Source organism: Mesocricetus auratus, unplaced genomic scaffold (assembly GCF_017639785.1).
Source record: "Mesocricetus auratus isolate SY011 unplaced genomic scaffold, BCM_Maur_2.0 Super-Scaffold_100024, whole genome shotgun sequence".
Classification (NCBI taxonomy): domain Eukaryota; kingdom Metazoa; phylum Chordata; class Mammalia; order Rodentia; family Cricetidae; genus Mesocricetus; species Mesocricetus auratus.
In genome coordinates, this window is record NW_024429205.1 from 28,107,554 (window position 1) to 28,128,739 (window position 21,186).

At 44.0% G+C, this 21,186-nt stretch overlaps 1 protein-coding gene across 1 annotated transcript in view; it reads left to right on the forward strand.

The window, feature by feature from the left end:
• Vit (vitrin) overlaps nucleotides 1–21,186 on the forward strand; it is a 117,908-nt gene that overhangs the window by 35,910 nt on the left and 60,812 nt on the right. The window contains exons 3-4 of the mRNA XM_040730844.1: nucleotides 1,559–1,624; nucleotides 20,212–20,368. Of these exons, the coding sequence (XP_040586778.1) occupies nucleotides 1,559–1,624; nucleotides 20,212–20,368 (223 nt within the window). The remainder of the gene's footprint in view (nucleotides 1–1,558; nucleotides 1,625–20,211; nucleotides 20,369–21,186) is intronic.

Below are 21,186 nucleotides of genomic sequence, written 5' to 3' on the forward strand. Positions count from 1 at the left end.
TGAAGGTGAACTAGAACCATGCCTCCTGGAGTGGGTAAGACGGAGGAGTGTCTGGTGAAGGAAGGAGCGTGGAGGACTCCCGGCATGTCTGAAAACAAAGACCTGCTTTTCTGGTTACAACACCAAGTTGGCTTGGTGTAGGAATGGAGAAGGGCGTATTTTTATACATTGTTAATTTAAAAAGTTACTATGAAAAATTGTTGTAGTATATACCCAAATTTTAAGTGGATGTAAATTTCAAAGAAAAATTCTATTTAGAAACTTATTTTAAGGAAATGATGACAGATCAATGGGAAGATGAAGCTATTTACATTAAATGGAGAATCAGTTTAATTGCAATACATACTTATAATGCAGTACTTTGCAAGCAGTTAAAATGATTTTCGGAAGAACATTTAATGACAAGGAAAATGTGTGTATATGTGTGTGTGTTCATGGTGTGTGCATATATGTGTATGTGTGAATGCATATGTTAAATAAGTTATAGAGCATTGTAAATGGCATGAGCATGATAAAATGTTTAAAGCACTTACATAAATGTATGTAAAATGCATGTAAAAAAAAGCCCAAGCTTCTGTGTTCATCTTGTTTTGCTTTCTGCATTTTTCTAGAAGGACCATGCATCATGTTTGCAATAAAAGAAAGTGAACACTATTTAAAGCAGGAGGCTCAGCGGTTTTAAGTTCTTCGGTCCCCTGCTTCTAGTTACTGAGTCCATGAAGGCAGGCAGTGTCTAAACGCTGCTGTTTGAGGCTCTGGTTCTGGTTCTGAGACAAAAACCGGACTGAGGCTGCTAGGTTTGCTAGATTGCAACACCAGGGGTCCATCCTCAGACTCTAGATAGTCTCTCCTCTCCCTCAGTCCCTTCCCCCGTGTCTCCCTTTCAATACAGCCTCTGTTAAGGCTGTTTACAGATCTCCTCTATTCAGCCTTCCTGTAGTCTCTCACACACATGCATGCACACACTCACACACATATGCACATGAATGCATATGTGGGTGTTCACACACACACATGCACACACACGCATGCACACACTCACACACATATGCACATGAATGCATATGTGGGTGTTCATACATACACACACACACACCATGCATACACACATTCACAAATGCACACAAATGCATTCATACACACGCTCTGCTCTATGTGTGTAGTTCTATGGGCATTGGCAAATTGGACACTTGGAAGCCCATTGTAGAACTGAGGGAAAGTCACAGGAAAGGGGTGTGTGCATACCCTACACCCAGCTTTCATTCCTGGGACGAGACCCCATACTCCCTCATTTGGAAAAGTAGTTCCAGACCTGCCGTGTTGAATGAAAAGGCAGCAGATGTAGCAGATACCAGGGTGGCTTTCTGCAAGGGCCTTTCAACAGAGACTAAGACACTCTACAAACTGGACCGCTCACTTCCGCTAATATAAGAAGATTTGTGTCATCAGTGAAAATGTCTCATGCATAACCATTGCAAATATGGGAGGCCTTAGAGAAAAAGTGTTTAGGGGAAATGATATGAATTAGATTCATTTTGTCTTTATTTTCCTCACATAGTTTTGCTGGTAACTGGAATACTTTCAAATAAAGAAGTGGCAAAGAAGATTAAAAGACCCAAATTCGGTAAGTAAAATCAAAATCCCCCTCTGGCACAAGACTGTGCCCCACGTGGAGAGTAGCCCCACATATATTACAGCAATGGTTCTCAACATTGCTGCTGCCTTAAACCTTTAATACAGTTCCTCATGTTGTGGTGACCCCACCATAAAGTTATTGTTGTTGCTGCTTCATAGCTGTAATTTTGATACTGTTATTAATTGTAAAGTAAATATCTGATATTCAGGACATCTGATATTCAACCCTTGTGAAAGGGCCGTGGCCCACAGGTTGAGAAGCACTGTATTAGAGCACGCGAGTGGTGATGTCTAAGGCGCACGCGAGTGGTGATGTCTAAGGCGCACTCGAGTGGTGATGTCTAAGGCCTTTCTTTCTGTGTAAGTTGCTTTGCATCTAAATGGAGATGTGTCTTACTCATTATCTACCTCATTACCACCAAAAAATTGTTATACCTTCTTTTTTAAAGTAAAACAAATGTGACTCCACTGCAACAGGAAAAGTCCCTCACACTCACACCCAGCGCAGACCTGGTTTACATTTCTCTCTGCCTCAATTTCAGCACAACTGACAAAACCAAACCACCGTAAAGATTGCCAGCAGAACTCTGCTCCCTGGCTGTGTGTGCACCACGTGACCAGCCACCTTACACTCCTACCACGTGAGCTCGTGGGTTGTAGGTCTTTAGGGCTGGTCTGTAGAAGGAATGCTGAAGAGTTTGCTGATAGGAGCCAGAGAAGCCCTCTGGAGTTGTAAAAGGAACTTAACAGGCCATGCTGATGGGGAAATCACAATGCTGAAAGAAGCAGGGGAGAGACCCAGCTCTCAAGGTTTCAGAGGGAAACAGATACTCGATGGGGAACAGAATTAGACTTCACTCATGCATTCGAAGAACTTGAGTGGGAACAAATTTGAAAGTGACGGAACCAGTTTGTTTAAACTGGGGAAATTTCAAGACCAGAGAGTACTCAAGGGGCATCGGGTTACTTCTCATTGCTCTTACCCAGTCTACAGTGAGAGAGCTCCAAGTGACACAGGAGGGCCTGGAGATTGCAGTCTGGCACAAAGAGGAGGCTGAGTGAACCCGAAGTCACATTATGCAGCTGTTACTGTTAGAAGTCGCAGGTATGCAGCTGTAATTGTTAGAAGTCGCAGTATGCAGCTGTAATTGTTAGAAGTCGCAGTATGCAGCTGTAATTGTTAGAAGTCGCAGGTATGCAGCTGTAATTGTTAGAAGTCGCAGGTATGCAGCTGTAATTGTTAGAAGTCGCAGGTATGCAGCTGTAATTGTTAGAAGTCGCAGGTATGCAGCTGTAATTGTTAGAAGTCGCAAGTATGCAGCTATAATTGTGAAGAGATGAGCACCATGAAACAGAATGCTCCTGCTCTGCACCCGGGTCACAGGGAAGGCGTCCCAAGGGCAAGACCCCACGCAGCAAAGTCTTCCGTTTGTGACAGCGAAAACATCTGAAAAGACTACACCTGAACTGGAATGCCTCCGAAGGGCTCCCCTGCTCCCGTGCCTGGGAAAATGGTTTCTCAAATTGAACCACCAAGGCACACAGAGGACACACAGTCGTGGGAGAGATGGCTGGATGGCATCTCAAGCTGGCAGTAAAAAAATGGGTGGCACTGTAAGGGTGGTGGCAATAGGAAGGCTGTACCAAGGAAGTTCCCGGAGCCAGGCAATGTGTGGCTGGCTTGGAGGCCCTACAGGGCAGCCCTGAAAAGCATAGCATGACATTGGCATGAGATGCCCGAGGTGCAGCGAACACCCCAGGATGTTGGGGATCCCGAGACCACGGAACATCTGCTTGCCAAGGAAAGCTGCAAGTGTGAGGTAGTGTTGGCCCAAAGGGATGCAGCATGTGCAGCAGGAAGCATTACTGGAGGAGAGAGGCTACCTAAGCTATTTGCAACTCAGATGATTCTGTCACTGGTCCCAGAGACCCGACGTGGAGTTGCAGAGTTCAGTTCAGTCATCCTTAGCCTCGCCTCCTCCATTCCTCCCTTTTGGGATGAAAATGCTTACTCTGAGCCATTGTATGTTAAAAGCATATTATTTGATTTTGATTTTACAATGGCTCACAGTTTAGAGATGACCTTGGGTCTTGGAAGTAACTGGGCTGTTGGGCAGCATTGGAATTATTAAAGGCTGTAAGAACTTTCAAATTTGGAATAAATATAGTTTGTGTTATGAGATGGCCATGACTGTGTGGGGTCAAGGTGCTGAATATATTGGTTTTAATGTGAAATATCTCCCATAGTCTGGCATGTTTGAGCATTTTGTACTCAGTGTTGTGCTATTTTGGAAGGTTCTGGAATCTTTAGGAGAAAGGTCCTTTCAGGAGAAGTGAGTCACTTGTGGGGAAACTTGAGGGTTTTGAGACAGACAGACAGATAGATAGATGGATGGATGGATGGATGGATGGATGGATGGATGGACGGACAGACAGAAGGACGGATAGATAGGTAGGGGTATAGACAGATACAGATAAAGATAGTCTGGCACCACAGCCTACCTGTTCTCTGCTTCCTGACTACAGACACAATGTAACCAGCCACTCCACACTCTTACCTTTCCCTACTATTATGGACTGTACACTCTAAACTGTAAACCAAAATAAACCTTCTTCACTGGTGGGTAGAGTAGGAGGTGGATTGCTTACAGAGGGACAATTCTCCTTATTCCAAAAAAATATTTCAAATAACCATTTAAACAGCTAATGGACCTCCAGGACCTTTAAATTTAATCCTATAATAAGCATTCTTCTCTCATCCATAAACCTAAATCATGTGCACCCCACCCACCCCAAAAACATACAATCATACAATTTCATTCATAAAAGGAAATTCTTGAAGAGAAATAGAAAACAAATTCACGGTTTTAAAACTTAATTTTCAGGCGTTGCTTAATCTTTGAGCTTGTAAATTACATATTTTAAACAATCTAACATCAAAAGGCAGAGGACCATAACTACAAATAACTACTTTTAAGGAACGAAAGTGGGGCTCTATCTTGAGGAATCTTACCCTCCTCTAGGGTGTGCACTGCCTTCTTAACAAACCCCAACCTTGCTTCCCATTGCCTCCTCCTGAAAGTCTTTGCTGTGTTGAAAATCGGGATTCTGACTGTACCTGGAAGAACTCAACAGACTGCACGTGCGGCAGCTTTGGGACATTTCCCGCTCCAACTGAAGCCCTGGGTTCAGGATGTAAATCACAGAAACTCCTGGCAGATATCACACTCAAATAATGGAAAGGAAAAATAAGTTTCATTTTTGGTTGAGATCAGTTAACAACAACAAAAAGTACAAAATAATCACCACTTACATGAGACCAAAGTCTCTCTCCCTTGAACAAAATCAAGCTGTAATTTAATGGACTTTTGAACTGAATTCTTGACATGGCTCCTAACTGTCCAAAATGGCCGCCTCATCTCCATTCTTTCCAATCAACAAGAATGAAAAGGGCACATTCTAGTTCACAATAAATTATAATAATAGCAATAACATAACGCCTCTACTTAAGTGCCATTTGGGTCAGTAACAAATGGAGGGAAATGTCTTGATTGCCAGCATCCACATGCTTCACTGAAAGTAAGGGATTCTCTCACTGGGGAGAAGGATGGAGTATGATGGGAACTGGCTAGCAGAACCGGACACAGATGGGAAATAGTGTACTGTGAGCGCATTGGGATTTCTGGACCCAGAGCTGAAGGCCTGATGGAGGTTCATAGGAGACGCTATAAAGTGAAGGCTTTAGACAAAGTCAATGCTCTGTGCTTTCCACAACAAAGACTTTCTTTACAGGCATTAAATTTAAGTGTGTTGAAATCAGCAACATGTATAATTTGAAATAAAAGAAATTTGCTTCACACAACCACCTTTTTTCTTTGTTTTCTTTAAAGTTGCCATGTGGGATTTCCTGCTGAAATGAGACCAAAAAGGCAACCATCCATAGACTGTTAGGTTGAAATACTAAAAAAGAATCAGTTGTTTATTTGTCCCTGTCAGGGCCAAGAGCCAAGACGAATACCACTGGGGCAGATGTGTGTTCAAAACAAGCACTGGGTTAGTATGGAGACAAATGCACACCCAAGTATGGATTCCTTTGGGCTATTTCCAGTATCTTCATTAACTCTGATGCAAAAATCATGAAAGGTTCCATGATTGCCATGACAACAGTTCTCAGTGACTATGAAAGTCTGTGTTAAGTAACCCAAGGGCAAACCCCTTGGAGAGATCTCAGATGGATTGAATTTCTGATATGCTAAATTCTAGTTTTGTTCTCCAAATCTCCCTTGTGAGGCAGCACATTTGAATCAATAAATGCCTGAAGTCTTTTCTCTAATTAGAAACTCTAGCACAATCATTAAATAAGGGAGGGAAAAGATGCAATGAGTGTAATAGAATAGTCCCAAGCCAGGGACATATCTGATTCTTTACCTCAGGAGTATTTGCAAATTGTAGTCTCTAGCTTGAGGCCAGAGTCGTTTTCATTTTTCCAACTGTTGTCTGCAGCTGGGCTACGTCACTTATGGCAGGGAAGACACAGTATCCATGCATTCAGCAGGAATTTCCTAGAGGCCAGTGAAGCACCACACCTGGTGTTAGACACCCAGATCCCACTGGAATCAGGACACACTTTTGCCTTCACAGAGCTCACAAACAAGTCAGGAAGATAAGCGATTCTCAAGTGTATGGCAGGTGAAGGAGTAACTCCTGTGAGACTATGAGGGAACAATGTGAAGGGATGGTGTGCCTACTCTGATGACCCAGAAGAGGCCATGCGTGGCATTGCAGTCGGGTGAGGATTGGGACAATGCTCAAGGCCTGAAGATTTGAAAAAGCTTGGAAAGCTGGCCAGGCGATGGTGGCACATGCCTTTAGTCATAGCACTTGGGAGGCAAAGGCAGACAGATCTCAGGGAGTTTGAAGCCAGCCTGGTCTACAAAACAAGTTCCAGGACAGCCAGAATTGTTACACAGAGAAACCCTGTGTCGAAAAACCATGATAGATAGATAGATAGATAGATAGATAGATAGATAGATAGATAGATAGATAAAGAGTTGGGGCCTGGCATGACAGTGGAGCAAGGCATCCCTACAACCCCAGCTCTGGGGAAATGTAAAAGTTTCAATTGAGGAAATGTCAAAGTTTGGCTGAAACATGCGGAATGAGTTGAAGGTGTTGAGGTGAATGGTGGAGAGCCAGCTGCACCATTCGGTGGAGGGCTTCACTACTGTGTGGGAATCTGGACTTCATCATGAGGCAATGGGAGGCAATGGGGAGCATCTCAGCACAGGCTGTTTTGTTTGCAATTAGCAGAAATCCAAGCTCAATTTGTTTAAGTAGAAAAGAGGATTTGGACGGGACCTGGGGTAACTCACAGAAACTGAAGTAGGAAGCACAGTGTGCGTTCCCCAGGACTGGTCCCCAGATGGGAATGTTCCAAGAACCAAATCAAACAGCCAATAGCTCTGCCTGTTTCCAATTTCATCCATCTAAGCTGGTTGGGGTCTGACCTTACCAGGGCAGTGTTGATTCAGAGGGGACAAGAGTGAGCGAGTTTGCATTAGGAAGATGAAACAGCCCTGCCAACCACTCTAACAACATCTAATACCAAATATTAAGAGAAGGCAGAACACAGCTGACTAGTGAGCACATGGATGTGTCTATGAAGCCTGGGCAGAATTTACAAGGATGCAGATGGCAGAGTAGAAGACAGTTCCATACTCTCACACATCTTGGAGCGGTTAATACATGCAACCGTGCTGGTCTTCTGTGTACTTCTATGGAGAGCTCGTCTAGAGGTATTGATGGGTCCCAGTACCTAAGGAGGCCTTGAACCATGAATTCAGAAGGTTAGCCTTTCCCCTTGGCAAGAGTCGACCTACAAAGACCAGTTTTACTGACCTATAATACAGTCAAGAAGACATACTCTCAAAGAGAAGGGAGGCAGAGGCCACCTTCCTTGTCACTAAACAAAGAAATCTTGACCATCTTAAATTTACAGTTGAGAGCTCAGATTCGATCTTATAGGAGCTTCTTGGGTTTTTTAATGCCAAGCAATAGAAGCAGGGCTTTGAACAAACCATGTAGGGCCCAGTGGGAGAGCAGATGAGATCCTCAAAGTTCCCAGACCAGCAATATCAGCGTCAGCTGAACCCTTTCGTCCTACCAACCCTAGTGCTACTGAAGCAGATCCTACTGGAGAGCTCCAGCCATCTGTGGTCTGATGAGCAAGGGGATTCTGAGGCTTCATAACGTTGAGAGTCCATGGATGAAAAGCTGAAACAAGGCCGATGCTGCCGGTAGACATGATGTGAGACCATCTAGACAGATCCTCCATAGTTCCCTCTACCCTCCTCGCTTTGGGAAACTTTCATGTTCGGACTCTTTCTTCTTAAGATCAAAGGCCTTCACAACCCACAGAGTTGAAATAACAACGGGGAGACAATTTGTTAGCGTTGCTCATCTGACAGTGTTCAGATCCTTCCAGCACATCAAATGCTATCCTAGGCCCCTGAGACTGGAATGCTAAAGGACTGCCACTGGTCGTCAGTGTCAGCTGCTCAACTCCAGCTAGAGTGAGTAAGGCACAGTGGAAGGACGAGTTCCTTAGGGTAGGTAGGAGAGACGGGGGAGCGAGGGAGTGAGAGCTGGCCAAGTGGGAAGCAAAGTAAAGCAGGAGTAAAGCGGGAGAGATGCAGGCGAGGAAGGGAAGGAGGGGAGCCTGCGTTGCTTCCTTTGGTTTGGCCTGAGGATGCTGGCACACCAGAGTTTCCGTTCTGCCTACTCGTAGGGCGGACACCATCTTTGGTAGGTAGCTCCTCTCTCTTCCCTGCCACCCCTGATTTTCCGTTTCTTTCTCTTCTCATCCCCTTTACCTTCTTTCCACATCTTCAGGTGGCCCACAGTCTCCAGTTACCCTTAAGGATCTGACTGAGCTTCTCCGGGAATCCTTTGCATTTAGAACACACTACTAAGCATGCGTAGAAGATGATGTGACACAAAGGCTCTGCAGTGAGAAAAGCAGAGATGGAGGAAGCAACAGCTATCCCACAGACCCTCCTCAGGCACATAGGGACCATCCGCTCCAAGCCAATGCTTTGCTTTCGTGTGAATGGCTGCATTTGGCATATATATATATATGGGAATATATATATATATATATATATATATATATATATATTCCCACTGAGTGTGTTTGGCTTATTACTTGATTTTCTAAATCAAATCAAATCTGACTCCAAACTGGCAGTCATGGAGGTAGAGAGAGGACTGGGAATTCAATTTCCATATTTACAATGGCTTCCCCATCCCACACCACCCCACTGCTACACCCTATAATATTTGGGTATAGTTTGAAGATTCAGGGAGATTGCACAAGTGGTTTAGAGTCCGAGTCTGTTTTCAAGGCAGGTAGGCAGCTCTATTGTTTCCTGAACGGCAGATCTTGGCAGAGATGAGGAAGCCTTGTGCTTAAGGCTTCTCCCTAGGAGACAGCACACTGAGCGCTGCTCTGAGTCAGTGTTCCCCCAAAAGCTGCTAGAAAATAGGAACATTACTCCCATGGGAATCTACTGACCCATTCCTAAGCACCCAGCCTGGGAGCATTGCTTTTTGTTTTCTTTTTTTTTTCCCCCTCTTCATCATCTTGGAGCAGAAAGAAGCCGATTCCTCCAAGCAAGAGGGATTCAGAGAGAGTGATTCCCAAAGCACAGAGGGAGGGTTGTCTTTGGGTCTGTCCCCTGTGCTGCAACCTTGAACTCCAGAGGTTGCTTGGTCACTATCTTAGAGTACTAGAAAGGAAAAATTATATATAGAGAGAATTAGCAGGTTGGTGACTTAATAAATTAACTTTCTGTATTCAGTCCAAGGTAAAGTTTATCTTGCTGTAGTAATGGGAGTTTTAACACTTTATTCTTAGAGGTGACTTTTTTCCAAGCTCTCATTTTCTTGGTATATTTTGAAGCTATAAATCTAACCCTACCCAGAGGCACCTTTGTGGTAGGCTCAGTCAGCATAAGCTTGCTCAAGCAATTTCTAACAAATTGCCCAAATGCAGCTCCATTTTTCTTGATTGTCAAAGACTACGCATAATGGCAGAACGGTTGTGGATTGTGGCACTAACTTCATTTATGTGTAGGCTATGCAACTGAAACAAGCCTACTTTTCAACTCATAGGCATTTCAGCCCATACTATGACAAACCAATCTTATGTTTCCACATAAACTATGGCCACCAAAGGTTCTAGAACAATCTCTACTTGGCAGAGAGTCTGTGCTGGAGGCAGAATAGCTTTTAAGTTGCAAAATCTCATCAGTAGACATTTCCACACATGGAGGAGCCCCAGCAGAACTCCAGAAATGGTTAGCTTAAGGGGAGAAGTGTCAAGATAGTCAGCATTGCCCATGTGAGAGCCACTATGATTGACAAGACACAGCGGATCTATTTAAAATGCTGTCTATTTAAAATGCTTGGACTTCAACAAGCATCCAATCTTATACTAGACAAAATGGAAAATATTCCTTCTTGCCCTCAAAACGTGTGAGAAAAGGCTTTCCTGGCCCCAATGTCTTTCTCCAGCACATACTTCTAACTAGGTTAGATGTCTCCTGCACATGTCATCCGCCCTTGGAATCTTACCACATATTATTTTGAGCATTTTAACATAGTCCATCATCCCCAAAATGCTCAGAGTACCAAGAATATATAGTTAGTGCTCACTATGTAATTGTTAGATGGATACACAGACAAATGAACAACAAAAATCACCATAAAATGAAAATGTGGTAAAGGCTACATTAAAACAACAAAGAGTCTACGATAGGATTCACAGTGGTTTCACAAAAGGCGATTTAAAGCAAGTCATGGAAAACAAGAACTTTACAGGCAGGGGTAGGTCGGGGAGCTGTCTAGCTCCATGAAGCTGATTTCATGGGGAAGAAGCGTGGGCTGAGGTCAGGAGACAGTGGAATGGCAGGGCAGGCTACAGGTGTTGGCTTAGGAGGTACAAGGAGAAGGTGGGTGAGGGCCCATCAGGCAGGGGCTGCTCCCGGAAGTTGTCTTTTCTTCTTTGTGGCTGAAGGATAGATACTCCTGAGGGGTTTCTGAGCAGGAAACCTACACAGTGGAGACATCAATAGGCAAAAGGAAGAAGATGTTCTCGTGCAAAACCTCATTCTGAAATAGTTCCATTGCACTGGAGTCTGTTGCAATGGGCTTAACTTGGGGTGAAATGTACAGACTTTAATTTATAAGTTAGTTAGCCCTAAAACCTTGTCCATGAGGTGTGGAAAACTTTAGCAATTAACCTTGAGAGGACGGATGCTTTCCAGACACACTGCTTTGAGCATGAAAAACTCATTGTTCTGGGACTTGGTTATGCTCCTCTGATGGAAGATTTGGTAGAAGAGGCATGTAGCTCCTTAGGTGGGTTTACATACAATGACTTTGTAATTAATCTTCAGTATTTGCTCATTTCTGAGACTCCTGGTGCCAGTACAGATTGCTATGCTGCACAAATGTCCTTGTGGTATGATTGAGCATCCTTTGGGTATATGCCTAAGAGTAGTGGTATAGCTGGGTCTTGCAGCAGTTCCAGTTTTCTGAGAAACAGCCACGCTGACTTCCAAAGTGACTGTACAAGTTTGCACTCCCACCAGAAATGGAGGAGTGGTACCCTTACTCCACATAAGCTATCATTGGTGTTTTTTATTTTAGCCATTCTGATAGGCATAAGATGGAACCTCAGAGTGGTTTTGATTTGCATTTCCCTGATGACTAAGGATGTTGAGCATTTCCTTAGGTGTCTTTCTGCCATTTGAAATTGTTCTTTTCAGAATTCTCTGTTTAGATCTTTACCCCATTTTTTAAATGGATTATTTGGTAGTTTGATTTCTAGTTTCTTGAGTTCTTTGTAGATTTTGGAGACCAACCCTCTGTCAGATGTGGGGTTGGTGAATCTTTTCCCATTCTGTAGGGAGCCATATTGTCTTGTTGACCATGTTCTTTGCTTTACAGAAACTTCCCAGTTTCAGGAGGTCCCAATTATTAATTGTTGCTCTCAGAGTCTGTGCTACTGGTGTTCTATTTAGGAAGTGGTCTCCTGTGCCTATGTGTTCAAATGTATTTCCCACTTTCTCGTCTATGAGGTTCAGTAAGGATGGATTTATATTGAGGTCTTTGATCCATTTGGACTTGAGTTTTGTGCATGGAGATAGGCATGGATCTAATTGCATTCTTCTACATATTGACAGCCAGTTATACCAGCACCATTTGTTGAATATGTTTTCTTTTTCCATTTTATATTTTTTGCTTCTTTGTCAAAAATTAGATGCTCAGAGGTGTGTGGGTTGATATCTGGGTCTTTGATTCGATTCCATTGGTCCACCTGTCTGTTTTTATGCCAATACCAAGTTTTTTTCGTTACTATCGTTCTATAGTAGAGCTTGAAGTCAGGGATGGTGATGCCCCCAGATGATCCTTTATTGTAAAGGATTGTTTTAGCTACCCTGGGTTCTTTGTTTTTCCAGATGAAGTTGAGCATTGCTCTTTCAAGGTCTGTGAAGAATTGTGCTGGGATTTTGATGAAAATTGCATTGGATCTGTAGATTCCTTTTGGTAGGATTGCCATTTAACTATACTGATCCTACCTATCTAAGATCATGGGAGATCTTTCTATTTTCTGATATCTTCTTTAATTTCTTTCTTTAAAAACTTGAAGATCTTGTCATACAGATGTTTCATTTGTTTGCTTCGAGTTTCCCCAAGATACTTTATGTTATTTGTGGCTATTGTAAAGGGAAATGTTTCTCTGATTTCCTTCTCAGCCCATTTGTCATCTGTATATAGGATGGATGCTGATTTTTTTCAGTTAATCTTGAATCCTGCTACATTACTAAAGGGGTTTATAAGTTGTAGGAATTCTCTGGCAGAATTTTGGGGGTCACTTATGTAACCTATCATATCATCAGCAAATAGTGACAGTTTGACTTCTTTTCCAGTTTGTAACCCTTTGATCTCCTTTTGTTGTCTTATTGCTATAGCTAGAACTTCAAGTACTATGTTGAATAGATATGGAGAGAGGAGATAGCCTTGTCTTGTTCCTGATTTCATTGGGATTGCTTTGAGTTTCTCTCCATTTAGTTTGATGTTGGATGTTGGGTTACTGTATATTGCCTTTATTATGTTTAGGTATGGTCCTTGTATCCCTATTCTCTCCAAGACCTTTACCACGAAGGGGTGTTGAATTTTGTTGAAGGCTTTTTCAGAATCTAGTGAGATGACCTTGTGGTTTTTTTTCTTTCACTTTGTTTATATGGTGGATTACATTGATGGATTTTTCATATGTTGAACCATCCCTGCATCTCTGGGATAAATCCTACTTGGTCATGGTGGATTTTTCTGATGTGTTCTCGAATTTGGATCTTATAACCTCTTTAAATAGCTTGGAGCTTAGGCATGTCTTTATGTAATAATACAAGTACCTTATGTTGGGCATGGTGGCACACACCTCTAATCTCAGCATTTGGGAGGCAGAGGCAGGAAGATCTCTATGAGTTCTAGGCCAGCCTAGTTTACACAGTGATTTGGGGCCAGCCAAAGAGACACAGTTTTACTCTGTATCAACAAACGAACAAAACAGATACCTTTTATTTCAATTCTCTTTCTAACGATTTCCATTATGTGTCTGTGTCTCCTCCAGGTGCCACTTATGTAGATTCCTCTTGACAAATCTTTTATGACCAAGTGTCTCCAATGCTGCACACTCACAATAAAATCTCAGCTCAATTGAGTGAAGAGAGGAGTTAGATTCAGACTTGTTGGGTTCAGATTCAAACCTACCAGTGAGCAGCTGTAATCAAAGTTTAGAGTGATGTCATCAGATATTAGCTGGGTCTCTATTATTCCTCGGACATTAGACAAAATCAATGATGCAACCATTTTTTAAACAGTCTGGAATTCTTCCACTGGCTTCTGAAGAATCCAAAGCTTGTCTCTGCCTAGCCATTCCTATGTTTTTGTGGTCTTCCCTTCCTGTTCTCCCTGTGGCACAGTGCCTACAAAAAGGAACTCCCCTCCAACTGACATTCTGTCATATTCTGACCCCTTACTATGGATTTTCAAGGGCCAACAGTGGGCTTCTCCTCAGGGAGGAAGATTTTCCAGCCCCTCATACTTACTGCCCCCTGTCTTTCTCATGCTCTGCCCTTAGGGATGCCCACACCACACGTCACTCCACAGCATCACAGCATCCTTCTTCCCTGTCAGAACAGCACACCTCCTCCCCGTGAGTCCTCAATGGTTTGTGGGCTTTTCAAGACATTTTTCCACTGAAAAGATTATTCTGCAGTCCTAGAAAGAGTTCTAGCTGCGACACAGGTGACACATCGATCATGGCAGGGCTTTGAACTTGTGGTGTTCCCATGTACTTTGGTCTCTGTTGACATCTACTCCTTATTCAGTTTGCTTCTAGCTCAGTGGCTTTGTCATGTTCTCCAACTACAGGTTCTATTCCTACATTAGACTCTTAACCCTGGTTCTCCACTATCCTAGACCTTTGCTGTCTGGAACCTTCTCACTATCCTTGTAACTGTGGTAAGAAATTAAGTAGAAGCACAGGGATCAAATCCTTCAACCCCTTGCAACCAAGAGGCTGGACACTAGTCTGAGGGCAGGAAGAGGAGAATGATTAAAGGCTGATTGTTTTTTCCAGTCTCACCATGCTGTTCATGAAGAATAGATCAGGACAAAGGGTTGGACTAGCCTAGAAAATGCCAGGACAGTAGGCAATTGTGCTAGCAGTCCAGACATGAAACTTGAACCAGGGTTGGTATAAAGAGAAATCACAGAATCAGAAGTAAAAAAAAAAAAAAGAACAAGATTTTTCAAATGAATTGCTTCACTCATTCAATATTCCACTGAACAAAATAGACAAAAAAAATCCCCTCCCCTCTTGAAGTTTATATTCTAAATAAATGATGATCCAACTGGAACTAAGACCCTGAAAAACATAGTAGTGGTTAAATAGATGGAGCGGTGGGAATGGAATTCAGGTATGCGCAGTGAACCAAGCTCCGTGTTTCAAGATGGCACGGAAAGTGAAATACAGGATTGGCAAACCCAGAGGTCTTGTTGAAGGGATTGTAAAAAGGCCTAAATGGTCTTTAAACTCTTCTTGAAGGCAACAAAAAGCTACTGAGAATTTTTAAGCAAACTCAGCATAGTCAAGATCTGTTCAAGAAAATTAAAAAGACTAATTTTCAGAGTCACCCCCAAATAAAGAGTGCACATGACCTATTCACTGGGGGTCAGGGCCAAGAAGGACACGCTTGTCTTCAAAGTGGCGTTCTTCTCGTTTCACTAAACTGATAGCTTTCTTTGTAATTTTCTTTAAAGTACAAATTTTAAACTAGTTAGATATCATAGCCCAATAAAATGAAGCTTCATATTAAAACTTCTCATGCTGAGCTCTTCCATGTAGTAATTCCTTCTCATTAGCAGCCACGGAGCAAGCTTACAAAGGCTTTCCCTAATTAGGAAGGAATCTTATTCCAGAAGTCATGTGGTTTTTCTGGGATCACGGAAAAGATGAACAGTAAAATGAACCTATGTGCAGTCTGTTTTGGCGGGCCACATACCTGGCATATTGGGTACCACACCTGCCAAAACCCACCATTATTAGCTCAGGCAGGAGGCCCATGCACAGCTGTCCCTCTCTCTAAAGATATTTGCTTTATTTTGCTTTGCTTTTGAGACAGGGTTTCTGCTGTGTAGTCCAGGCTGGTCGCTCTCACTTGTGATCTTCCTCTGTCTGCCCCCTGAGTGCTAGGATTACAGGTGTGCACCACTATATGTAGCTTCCTCCTCTTTAAGGCGGCGACCATACATTAAAATACGGCCTCAGACAATCGGTGCTCTGCTCTGACTGGGATAAGACAGGTGACCCATGGGAACCTGGCAGCTGGGCCCTCTTGGTTTGGCTGATTCCTAGGGCCTCTGGGAAGGAATTCCTGGCTGCCACTGAGATAGATACTACTGTATGAATGTGGTGGTGGCTACAGGAAGCAAGGTAGCCTTAGAGCTGGAGAGAAGGCCAAGACAGAGCAGAGCATACAGCCAGGCCCAAGCTGCCAGGCCACACGCTAGCGAAACTTCTTGGGCTGCCCTGGATCTCGGTGACTTCTTCCCTGTGTCTCCATGACTTCCCCCGCACCAGCAAGATGGGAAAGGCTTTTGTCTTGCTTTCTTTGAATGCTCTTGGGAAAAAATCTTTCTAGAACTTGTAAGTGCGTGCCTGGGATAACGGCACAGACAGTTTTCACCTGGGTGTCTGATGCTTTCTCACACCCGAGCAGGATGCTGCCTGGTCTGCCTCGATTATTTTCCCCTTTAAAGAAGTCTGTTTTCAGCCGGGCAGTGGTGGCGCACACCTTTAATCCCAGCACTTGGGAGGCAGAAGCAGGCGGATCTCTGTGAGTTCCAGGACAGCCTGGTCTATAAAGCAAGTTCCAGGACATCCTCCAAAGCTACACAGAGAAATCCTGTCTCAAAAAAACAAAACAAACAAACAAACAAAAGTCTATTTCAGGTATTTGTGGATAAACCCCAGAGCTGAGAGTAAGAAAGTATAAAAATGAACAGAAGCAGCGTACTGTGATGGTAAAACCCACTAGAGAGAAAAGTCACTTCTTCTGTCGCCAAGTAGAGGCAGATAAGATTCATTACAAGAAAACAGATCTCCTCACTAGCAACTGGGAGGACACCATGAAGAGATTTCTTTAAAAGTTATTTTCCTATCTCAAAGAGTTGCTATCAGAAAAATACAAAATGTCTTGTTTTTGCTAGCTGGGCCCTTGCTACCCTTTCCAATGATCTTGCAAATTACTCTGCAAAATTTAATTACTTCACTTTCTCTGGCTTAAATTCTGTGTAAGTTTAACAACGGTTTGACCTTTGCTGTCTGCCCTTGTTTCTCCAAAGCTGGGAGAGCATCTGCCCTTTGTGTTTCACCCCTGGGAGAAAATGTATCAGCCACCCAACCCTGCTAATCGGGGGACAGACAACACGTTTGAAATATTCCCTAGGCTTTTTAAGGAAGGTGGGGGGGAGGGAGGGAGACAGACAGACAGACAGACAGAGAGAGAGAGAGAGAGAGAGAGAGAGAGAGAGAGAGAGAGAGAGAGAGAACAACAAAAATGTTCCTCAAAGAAAAAAAGGAACAATTGGTTAGCTTCGTGCAAAATATTCCCGCGGGGCGTTTCCATTTGTCTTTCTAGCCACAGATATCATGGAAAATCCTACAGCGTGCACTGTGTGAATACCCTGAGTATTCATTCAGTAAGTTTCCAGATTTGGCTTCACTTATTCCATTCCAAAAGATTTGGCTAGCCTTCCAGAAGGTCCAAAATCTCGGAGTGTTGAAGTGTCATCAAAATGTAATCCCAATCCTCAGGGTTTGCCATCTCTTATTTCAAATAACTAAGACCAGAAAGTCTGCTGTTTTCTTCCCATCGGGAGAAGATGTATTTAGGAGTAATCTGTGGGGGAAATAGGAGTTGGGTGCTCCAGTTACATCCAAGGACCAGGTAACTAGCTAATCGGAGAAAAGACAGCACGGGCATCTTCTGTCCCCAAACTGCCTTTAAAAAGAAAAAGTGCACTCTTAAGACTCCAAATAGTAAGCACAGCCTTGGGTATCAGAGTTTAAAAGAACAAAAGGTTAAAAAGAAGTAATTTCAGTGGGGAGGATGGAGCTGTTTTAAGCACGGAGCTCCCGTTCTTAATGTAGACCACAAATTGCTTAAGCCTGTGATCAAACCCCACAGTGGCTCCCAGGAGGAGGCCAGGTTGGCCTAGCCCTGAGTGGCAAAGTTTGGGGGTGGGGGGGAGCGGGAGGTCAACTTCCGTTCTCTCTCCAACTGAATGAAATGTAACTTCGCATTCGGTTACGGGAGGGTTAAGCAGGGGGAGGAGCGTGCGCTTCTGGGTACAGCTGGAAGGCATTAACAACTCTGCGAGCATCTCGGTAACTCAGAGGGTGGGTGGCCTGGCAAAGATCCTGGATCTGAGTGTAATCATAGGCTCTTAGCACTGGGAGGGTATGATTCCCACCCCCCACCCAGGACAGAAAGCCCTTACAACGGTTTTGTGTGCATACTTCCACCCAAGGCCCGGTCATCGCTTTCCCGTGACAGCCCCTTCCTACCGGGGTAGCATCCATTCCTAGAAAGTTCTTGGCAAATTTACCTCCCTAGCAAGTTTACTCTTCCAGCGCAGCCCTCCCTCGGGTGTCACAGCTCACAACAGTGCTGCCAGTGGAGACAAAGGACCCCTCCCCTCCGAATTCTTCTCTCAATGACCCTTCTTTTTTGTCAGTCCTGACTCCCTCCCACTTAGTTTCCCAGCATCCATGTGAGCCTGCCCATGCTGGACTGGGTTTATGGTTTAGAAACATGTTTGGAATCTCTTCTAAAAACAGGGCCCAGCCCCTAGCACACTCCTACAGTCACCTGGAGCAGGGTTTTTCTTTATTGTGACAGTTTCACTCAACTAGCCTCCGCTGGCCTGGGAGTTGCTATGTAGGAAAAGTTAGTTATGAAGATCTGCCTGCCTCTGCCTCCTGAATGCTGGGATTAAATGCAAGCACTAACACAACAGACCTTTAGGGCAAACTTCTTAAACTCCCACTCAAAACCCATTTTGGGTCAGAAATTTTCATGCCACCTGGGTATACAGATGAATAAAAAATTAAATACTTGCCAGTAATCATAAAATTATTTTAGAACACTTCTCTGGTATTCATATAATTTTATCACTTAGTAATGACAGCATGTTTGCAGGTTAATGAGATGGACATGCTTGCTCTTTTTTATTTGAAGAATGATATCTTATTTATATCAGCTAATGTAGAGAATTTCCAGTGCTTTGCAGAGTTGATCAACCATTTGAACTTTGTGATCATCCATATTGAGAGCTGTGCTTCATGTAAACACGGAGCACGGCAGCCTGGAGAGACGCTTTGGCAATTTGGAGCTCTTGCTGCTTAACCATGTGTGTAAGGATTCGGGTATCATGCTGACCCCGCCCCCGTCACACCTGAGTTCAGGCAGACACTGAGCTCAAGGGGCCCTGTGTTGTGTGGCTACCTCAGGCATTACTTGGCTTCCTAAGGACTTTGTACACATTGCAAGCTTCCCCTTCTAAGTGAGCCTCAGCCTGATGGCCCCTTCTTCCTCCTCCTTTGCCCCCTTCCATCTCTGGTTCCCCACCCCTTCCTCTTCCCCTTCCATCTCTGTTCCCGGTTAGCCAACACCAACCCCCCCTTGTTCCCTTTCCCCAATAAACTCCACGTGGGTTTTCTAGTTAGGGTTTCATGCCCACAGCTGCAGCAAAACAACAACCTTGTGGACCTGAATTTGGTTCCCAGCACCCACACTGGCTCACAGTCACCTGTAACTCCACCATGCCAGGGATCCAATACCTCTCCTGACCTCCTCGTGTACACGTGAAAACATGTGTACATATACACGTACATAGACATGCGCATGCGTGCAGTCAGTCATTAATAAAATTAAAATCTTGTCATATTCCTTCTCCACCACCACCCAACTTCATGTTTTTCCTCTCTTGATTTTTTTGAGAAAAGATCTTACTGTCTAGACCAGGCTGGCCTTGAACTGTGCAAGCCACAGTTTACAAAGCTGTGAGTTGGGGGAGCATTTCTGTTTTGAGGAAAAAAGTCTTTGCAGAGATGAAGCATCCAACTCCTTTTCAGACAGTCAGCAAAGCTTGTTTTGCCCCTTACCCTCAGGCAAGCTTCCCGAACCTCAAGGCCTTCCTGCAGCTGTGACAAAGAAGGGGCAAGAGACAAGAATGGATACTCTCTCCTGGATGCTCAAGGGGGAATACCACACTTTTCAACTTTAGAGGCAAAAGATGAGTCCTATAGCAACCCAACATCTAGACCAAAGAAATCCTCTAGGACCCAGACAAAAAGGTCACTTTGAGTATAACGTCCCCTGTCCAAAGACCTTCCGTGTCTTCCCCCATCTCCACAGAACACAACTGCTTGGTCCCCCTGAGCCTGGCGCACCTAGTCTCTTCTCTCTTCCCCTTTGCTGCTCCCGCTACCTTATCTCAGTTATCTGTGGCTCTATAACCCACACTCCTCCTGCTTGTCTTCCCTGGAATGCCTTTCCTGCCTCCTTCAGGAGTTTTCTCTTCTTCGGAAAATCACAGAGCACCTGCTAAACCAATGTTTCCACCTTCCATTGATTCCAGGTCAGATTCTGATGGCTGGAGGCGTCTCTTCTCCGAGTTCTTTTTAGTTCATTGGTGTCCAAACACGAACAGGAGTCAGCCTTTACTTTTAGTGTATTGAATGCAACAGACGCTGTCGTTCCTTTGGTCTGAGGAACATCCTCGCTGTGCCTTTACCCTCGTTATAAGGGAGGGATGGACACAGGGTTGATTCAGATTCAGATTTTTACAGATTAGGTAAATGAATACCTATGACTTCACAGTGTCACCTCACATAAACTGACACCGCAAGGGGATAATTTTGACCTCATTTTGTGTTCCCAGCTGTGCCTCAGATCAACTGTGATATCAAAGCTGGAAAGATCATCAATCCTGAGTTCATGGTGAAATGTCCAGCAGGGTGCCAGGACCCCAGATACCATGTTTACGGCACTGGCGTCTATGCGTCTTACTCCAGCGTGTGTGGCGCTGCGGTTCACAGGTGGGTGGCTATGACCTGCTCAACAAGCAGCGATCAAAGCGCTGTTGGGGAACCTCTGGTGCAGGGTTGTGGTAATTAGCAAGCACAAATGTACAAACCTAGTTGAGCCTCCTGCATTCCAATTGCAAATTTGTCCCAGAAGTCACCCATGACCCTGTGTCTCCTCTCACAGTGCTCTTACAAAAATTGACTGACTTATTCCCCAACCTTTCTTTAACTTTAAATTTTGTTATTTCAAAACATTTGCAAATGAGAACAAAATCACACACCATAATTAATCAGACTGCAAAACTTTACAACTCCGTCAACATGGATACAGTTAGAGCAGGCATTTGCGATGGAAGCTGTAGACTTCATATCACATTCTATACCTTCACTTTTGAGCGTGTTTTTGTGCATGTAGCCACCACCAGAGATGAAAAACCATATTCTGAATTAGCCAGTAACACATGGACATGTGGGTACAGGGTAACAAGAAGAAAAGAGAACAAAAAGGGGTAAGTATTAGGAGATACGGAAGAACTGAATGCAGGTGACAGACCCTCGTCTACAGCGCTACAGACCCTCGTCTACAGCGCTAAGTGTGGCTCCCCCTCGATGAGGAAGGAGGAATTCTATTCTCTCGAGACCGTGGCAAAGGAAGTAAAGCTCTTGATCATGTATGACACGGTTTTTCCTAGCAGTGTTGTGCAGGGATAACCAGGAGTCTGGGGGAGAAGGTATCACGGCTATGGCGATGGACAAAGGGGGTTGACAGGCGGTGTCACTTGTTCAGCTGTCACTTTGGGACTGGGGGAGGATGACAAGAGGCATGGCAT